Consider the following 7,500-nt stretch of genomic DNA (forward strand, 5'->3'; position numbering starts at 1 on the left):
GTTCCTCGCCTGCACCGGCCCAAACAACCCCTATTTCCCGCACAACCCTGCCACGCCACCGGGGGCGCCAGAGGGTCTCAACCACACCCAGCTCCTTGTCCCAGAAGTAAGGAATCCCATTGCAACATCAACTATTACCCTCCAAATAAAACACAAAAAGGACCAGAGTGCAAAGTTAAAGACACGCAGAAAACATTTCTTTTATTCCTTTGCTCTGACACTGTTTTTTTTTTTGTCTGTGGTTTTGAGAGGGCTAGAGGGATTGAATAACTAATTTCCCAAATATTTTATATACTGCTTTTTCACAGCAGTATCTTACTGTATAAACAGTGGCTTTGCAGGATAAACTGAAGGCAGATTCAGAGTAAACAAACAGTCATGTTATTTTTGGAATGAATTTGGACCAATAAAACAGCGTGGCATGAAATTGAACCTTAATGCGAACCAAGCTACCGAGCAAACATTTTTTTAAATTCATTCTTCCAAAATGCTATACCTCCATTTTTTAAAAAACATCAAAAAGTCATGCTATTTAATTGTTTATTTCAGGTAATATCGATCAAATTACAGTTGTGCGGTTTTAATTGAGTAAAGATAAATCAAATAATAATACACAAACAAAGCTCTACTGAAATGACTTTGAAAACAAAATGTAAAAAAAAAAAAAAAGATAAACTCATTAAAATGGTGGATATAGCGTTTTGGAACCAAACTCTTCATAATAAGAGAGCACTGAAATGAACTGACTGCTTAGTGCATTTGTGTGTACTGTGCAGGAAACATGGAGCGTGAAGGAACACAAGGTGCAGGACACAATGCGTCTCACAGAGTAAAAGCAAAAAGCAAAAAGCATCCTGTGAGATGACCACTCTGATAGCACACTGAATGACTCAAGACGTTATGTAGACATCTTTAAAATTGTAGGAGGGAGACATTGCAAATAGCCAGGCAGATTCATGGCAGATTCATTTGTGCATGGCTGACACTCAAAAACCTTGAACTGAACTCTACTTGTTCTGTGAAAAACGAATTCAGGGGCTATTCCAGAGTATACTCATATACAACTGAACAGTATTACTCACATGTTGGTTTTATTTCTCATCATCATCATCTTCATCATCACCATCATCATCATCATTATGACCAGCTTTATTGCCAGATTACGGGTGTAGAACAAGTTGTAAGCAGGTACCGAGCTCAAAGCTCAAAGTTAGTAATGGAATGAGACATGTTCAATTCACTCTTTCACTTTTCTACTTTGTTTAATTAAGAGGCCTTGGCCAAATAAGAGTCTGTCTAAAAGGTTGTTATTTGTTCTGGTGTGTGAGTATGGGAGCAGGCCACTCTACAAACACATTCACACACACACACACACACACACACACACACACACACGCACACACACACGCACACACACACACACAGACCCCCCCCCCCCCCACACACACACTCTCTCTTTCTGTCTGTTTCTCTCTCTCTCTTTCTCTCTCTCTCACGCGCACGCATGCACGTACATATACACACAAAAACACACACACACCACTGATGCACACATACATGCACACGCATATGCACACCTACGCATAACCCCCTCCCCCCCCACACACACACAGACACACAGACACACACACACACACACACACACACACACACACACAAACACGGGCCTTTCTACTTCCTCTTCCTGGCTTTGTATTTTTAGCTGGATTGGTCACACAGGGGGAGACTAATCCAACTGGAGATGTGGAACAGCCTGAGTGGGAACCACTCCTAGATAGAAACAGAGACGTGCTGTCTGCTCCGGTCGGTCTTTCCTGAGGAGGGTTTCTCCATGTCAATTTCACCCACTCATCCCTCCTGAGTCACTCAGTCAGTAAATAGGACTCGGGCACGTGGCGCCACGTGGGTTTTGTCTTATTTCACACGTTTTTTTAATTCCCTCTTCAATTTTGTGTTAACCCCTTGAACAGGGCTCTCTGCACTGAATTGAAAAACAGTGTTGTGATGCTTCTTCCTTTTAGGTGTTTTGTAATTAAGTAAGACATAGATGTTTTTTATTAAGACCTCAACATTGATTTAAAATTGTGGAAAAACAGGGGAAAATATGTGACCTTTAAAGCGCACGGCTACTCATTGCAAGCCCAGTGTGATGGCAGAACACTTGGTACTGGGAAGGACAGGTTTTTGGAGACAGGATGGGATGATTTAGAAGGTCAATGGCAGAAGGTCAATGGAACATTAAGAGCTACTGTACCTTCTTCTTGGGTTTATTTTTAGAATTGGAGACCTAAAAGTAGCTTTGTTTTGACGTCATTAGGGTATTTTGTCAACTGTAATACTACTCAGGCCACGTCTCAAGAGTCGAGACACTCAGATAGATGCATGCGAACACATGCACCCTCGACTGTGCATACTTACATACACACACACACACACACACACACACACACACACACACACACAGACACACACATACACACACACACAGACACACACACACACACACACACACACACATACACAAATAAACAATGAAGCCCTTCTACACCACTAACCTCTCTTCCACACTGTTGCTGTTCTGGTCAGGTCCTGCAGGGGGTGGTGTTGGGCGTTGGGCAAATCTACGCCTGTGGCGCCTTCGGCTCATCTCTGCTCATCCTGGGGGGCGTGCTCATCTTCTCCCCCATTATGGCCATCCACGCTCTGCTGGGCTCCGGGATCGGCACCCTGGTTGGTAAGTGGTAGTGCACAAACTAGAGGTCAAGTGATTGTTATCAATTCGTTAGAATGGATGTAATGGAGATAATTTTAAACTCTCTTTCTCTCTCTCCCCCCCTTCTCCATCTCTCTCTCCCCCCCTTCTCTTTCTCTCTCTCCCCCCCTTCTCCATCTCTCTCTCCCCCCCTTCTCCATCTCCCTCTCCCCCCCTTCTCCATCTCCCTCTCCCCCCCTTCTCTTTCTCTCTCTCCCCCCCTTCTCTTTCTCTCTCTCCCCCCCTTCTCCATCTCCCTCTCTATCTCTTCTCCATCTCTCTCTCCCTTCTCCAACTCTCTCTGTCATTTCTCTCTCCATCTCTCTCTCTCTCCTCCATCTCTCTCTCCCTCTGTCTCTTTCTCTATGTCCCTCTCCTCACCCCCTTTTATAAGATCATGGTTCCCACAATGTATGTATGTACATATGTGTGTGACTGTGTGTGTTTGTGTGTGTGTGTGTGTGTGTGTGCGTGTAATTTCACCTGAAAGACTATCTGTGGATGTCCCCCCAAGTTGCAGTCCGAGTTGAGTATTTATGCAATTTGGTGTTTCATGGTGGCTGTTAGTGGATGGATTTTTGTGGGATTATATGTGTGTGTGTGTGTGTGTGTGTGTGTGTATGTGTGTGTGTGTGTGTGTGTGTGTGTGTGTGTGTGATTGTCTCGCATTCTAGAGACTGGCACTACAAACTGTACTGTTTGTCAGTATATGTGGGTGGTGTGTGTGTGTGTTTGTGTGTATGTGTGTGTGTGTGTGTGTGTGTGTGATTGTGTGTGTGTGTGTGTGTGTGTGTGTATGTTTGTGTGTGTGTTTGAATCTATTGCATAGACGAAAAGACACTTTCACACTTTATGTACGCACATTTATTTCATTTGAAAGATTCAGGGAAAATATTTGCATCAGGGTGACAGAAAGAGAAGAAGAAAGAAAGAAAGAAAGAAAGAAAGAAAGGAGGAAAGAAAGAAAGGAGGAAAGAAGACAGACAGAGACACACGCTACCCTCTTCCTGTCTGCATTCAGCACTAATCACTCCCCCCATGGGGCGTCTTACGGCACAGATGTGTATGAGTCACACTCCACACACACACACACACACACACACACACACACACACACACGCACACACACACACGCACACAAACAAACCCAGGAAACTTGCTCCGGGGAGGTAGGAGGTTCAGATTGATGATGCCTGCTGAGGGCCTCCTCCTCAAAAATAAATAAGTCTATAACATCCACCCCCTCTCTCACATGCACATACACACACACTAGTGAATACACAGTCCAACACCCTCTCCTGCACACAAGCAGCACACAAAAACACACATACACACACACAAACCCAAGCACAAGCATCAGTTTTCATTTCATGTCTCATTAGGAATCACTTCTTACTGTAGATGCACTTCCATTCTAATTCACATTCTAATTCCATTCTAATTCTTTTTTAGAATCTTCTTTAATTGCCTTATTGACATGAGATGCTTATGTGTATGTTTAAGGTATTTAGCAGACTCTTTTGTGACTTACACTAACAATAACAACATATAACAACAATAAACATTACATTATCATTAAAACAACAGTTTAAAGTAAATTCATACACTGAAACAATATTGTAATAGAGTAAATACCAGGGAATATAACAGAATAATAGTAACAGCAAATCATCATTATAAAACCACAAGGAGGATACAAGGATACAAGGATACAAGGAAGTTTATTGTCACATGCATATAGTTACTGGAAGTAAGAAATGCAGTGAAATTATGTCTGGTGTCAGCCTATTTGTGCATTTATGGGGGGGGGGGGGGGGGGTGGTAAAAAGTGCAGTAGAAGAGTGGTTTAGTAGTTTAAGTGGCAAGGGCTGCATAAGAAAGGTGGGGGAGGATTGGGATTGGGGGGGGGGGGGCACCAACAAGGAGCACCCAAGAGCAACAGGGGCAAGGAAAAACTCCCTTACCAAGGAAGAAACCTTGGGCAGATCCACGGCTCAAGGGGCTAACCCAACTGCCAAGGGTCTTGGTGTGTGTGTCGGGGGGATGACAGGGGAGATGGGATAGTGTGCTGTGTATGTGGGGAGAGGGCAGTGTGCAATATGTGTGTTGGAGAAGCTTCCTCATGAGACAATGTGCTGTGTATTGGGGGGGGGGGGGCAGTGTACTGCAAGTATGGTGAAGGGACTTACTATTGCAGAGTACTGTATGTATGATATATGTGAGTGATGACAGTGAAGATGTGTGTGTGGGCGGGAGGGGAGTGGAGCAGTGACTGTGTGTGTGTGTGTAGTGTGTGTGTGGGTAGGTGGGGGCAGTGTGCTGTAAGTATGTAGAGGATGTGTGTTGGAGAAGATCAGAGGATGTGTGTTGGAGAAGATCCTGAAGACAATGTGCTGTGTATGTAGGGAGGTCTATGGAGATGTGCAAAAGTTGGAGAAAGTCAGATATGTGTGTGTGTGTGTGTGTGTGTGTGTGTGTGTGTGTGTGTGTGTGTGTGTTTTGACGTGTGATGAAATAAGAAAATAAATAAAAGGTCTGTAGCATAGGGAAAGGGATGTAAAAGTGCTAAAAGTCATGTAGGTGACTTTTACCATGACACATTTAATTCTGACTGCTATAGGAAGTCAATGAAGAGTGACAAAAGGAGGAGTTACATGTGTCTTCTCAGGCTAATTATAGACCAGACCAGCCACTGCATTTTGATTAATTTGTCTCACTACACAGAGTATGTATATAGAGTATGTACTTTATAGGTACTTTATTGTCCCCATAGGGAAACTGTTTTTCAGTGAGTAGAACATATCAGGTCTTCCTTGGTGTGACAATACAGACAGGGTGAACACATAAGAAACTTTGACCATTTAAACACATATGCACCAGTCATGTCACAATATGCTAAAGGCTAAAACCACTACACTACACCTACAATCAGGTAGGCCAGCTAACAATGTACTGCAATAGTCCTGTTTGGATAGAAGGCCTGTACAAGAAGTTGTGGTATATTGTGTGAGATAAGGTCTAATCTTCCAATTATTGTACAGTATAAACATTATGACAACATTAAGGTACATTGTACATTCTGTGCTGGTGACAAAGTGCTGTCTAGCTAGACATCCCAAGTCTCCCGAAGTTTTAGGAGTCTCCCACATATTGATAGTGGCTTCCTGACGCCCGCAAATTACATACAATCTCCCGGAACCTAGAGCGAACAAGAGCACGCAAGCCAGACCGGACTTCAAATCGTGTGTGTGCATCGAGTTTAACGCGCACACAATGGAGAGGGAGAGAGAGAGGAGTGGTGCGTGTGTGCCTGAAGCGCATCCAAGACAGAGAGCGTCCTGGTCTGTTTTGCTAAATCAACCAATCAGTTTTCAGTGTAGGTGGGCTTATTTCTCTTTTCTCCCGAACTTAATTAATCAGTTCAGTCAGTGTATCTAGGAACAGGAGCGTCATGGCAGAGTCAGTGTCCCTCAAAAAGGAACATTTAAGACCCATTTCACATCAGACTACACAAAAGTGTACCTAATTGTCTCATAAGAGTAAAACATAATGATAGTCTTGCACACTGCACTGTTTGTAACAGTGACTTTAGCATTGCTCAAATGCTTAGCATGCATATTACTCAGGCCTATACTAGATGGCTAGTTGCCAAGGCTACATGAAAAGGCCAAACTACCAAAATCTACATATTTTACTATCACAATTTCTATCAATAGGCCTTCCTTATTTGGTGTACTGACTAGACATTATTGAACAAACATCTGAATTTCAGTATCTAAGTAGGTTAGGTTAGGATGTCTGCTATACATTACATTAATTACTTTTAAAATGCACTTCCAGTATAGTGAGTATTGGCAAAACCGGTTATCATTTTTATGTTGAGGCGGTGGGGGTGTTGTCGGCAGCTGCTTAAAGTAACTAATTAAGTAACTTGTAATCTAACTTAGTTACTTTTAAAATCAAGTTATCAGTAAAGTAACTAAGTTACTTTTTAATAATCAGTAATCAGATTACTTTTTCAAGGTAACTGTGGCAACACTGGTCGTGAGACTCTGATACCTATCCTTGCTATTCAGTGTGGATGAATGGATGCTTTGAGGTAAGATGCGAATCAACGAAGAGCTTTCCCAGAAATTCCTTGCTCAGATGATGTAGACAGAAGATGGTCATGGTTCACTGTGCCAAAGGCTTGATAAGTCAAGTCAAATTGTAAGAGTGTAAGATGTCATACCTGAATTGGAGGGGTGAGCTCGCTCACTGGTGTGTTTGGTTTGGTGTTTTGTTAAAATTAGGGCTGTCAAAATAACTGATTCATTTCCATTAATTAATTAATTAATTTGAGAAAAAATAACTGATTAAAAAAAATAGCGCAGATTAATCGATTCCGTATGACCTTTGACCCCGAGCCGTTCTAGTTAGTAACCATTACTGTAAAATGAAGGAGAGAGAAGAATGTGCTGCCTAGATCTTTGATTGGAACATTTACTTTTAAAAAACGGCCTGATGGTGTTGACAAAAATAAAGTGTTGATTAAAATACAGTCCTCTGCAATGTCTGCAGCAAGGAATTTGCATCATCGCACATCAATGGAAAGAAATAGTGTTGACATTGAGGGGAGTGTTCATTTATTTTCATTGTGTCCCCTAGGTTATATCTGTGGCCTGAAATGCCTTGTATGTGAAAAAAACTTCTTCCCGAAGCACTTTTGAATTTATTTCCTCAGCATATTAGGTCCAACCCATAACAAC

The 7,500-nt window shown here is 42.4% G+C and overlaps 1 protein-coding gene across 2 annotated transcripts in view; it reads left to right on the plus strand.

The window, feature by feature from the left end:
• Positions 1-7,500, plus strand: part of LOC143127958 (urea transporter 1) — a 22,471-nt gene that overhangs the window by 5,525 nt on the left and 9,446 nt on the right. For both annotated transcript variants that reach the window (XM_076289644.1, XM_076289645.1), the window contains 3 exons: positions 1-106; positions 2,587-2,734; positions 3,147-3,167. The exon at positions 1-106 is cut by the window's left edge and continues 87 nt beyond it. In XM_076289644.1, coding sequence (XP_076145759.1) covers positions 1-106; positions 2,587-2,734; positions 3,147-3,167 — 275 coding nt within the window. The remainder of the gene's footprint in view (positions 107-2,586; positions 2,735-3,146; positions 3,168-7,500) is intronic.

Source organism: Alosa pseudoharengus, unplaced genomic scaffold, assembly GCF_046254945.1.
Source record: "Alosa pseudoharengus isolate Yale_2024_CS ecotype anadromous, Long Island Sound unplaced genomic scaffold, YU_APseudo_1.1 YU_APseudo_1.1_scf_17, whole genome shotgun sequence".
Lineage (NCBI taxonomy): Eukaryota > Metazoa > Chordata > Actinopteri > Clupeiformes > Clupeidae > Alosa > Alosa pseudoharengus.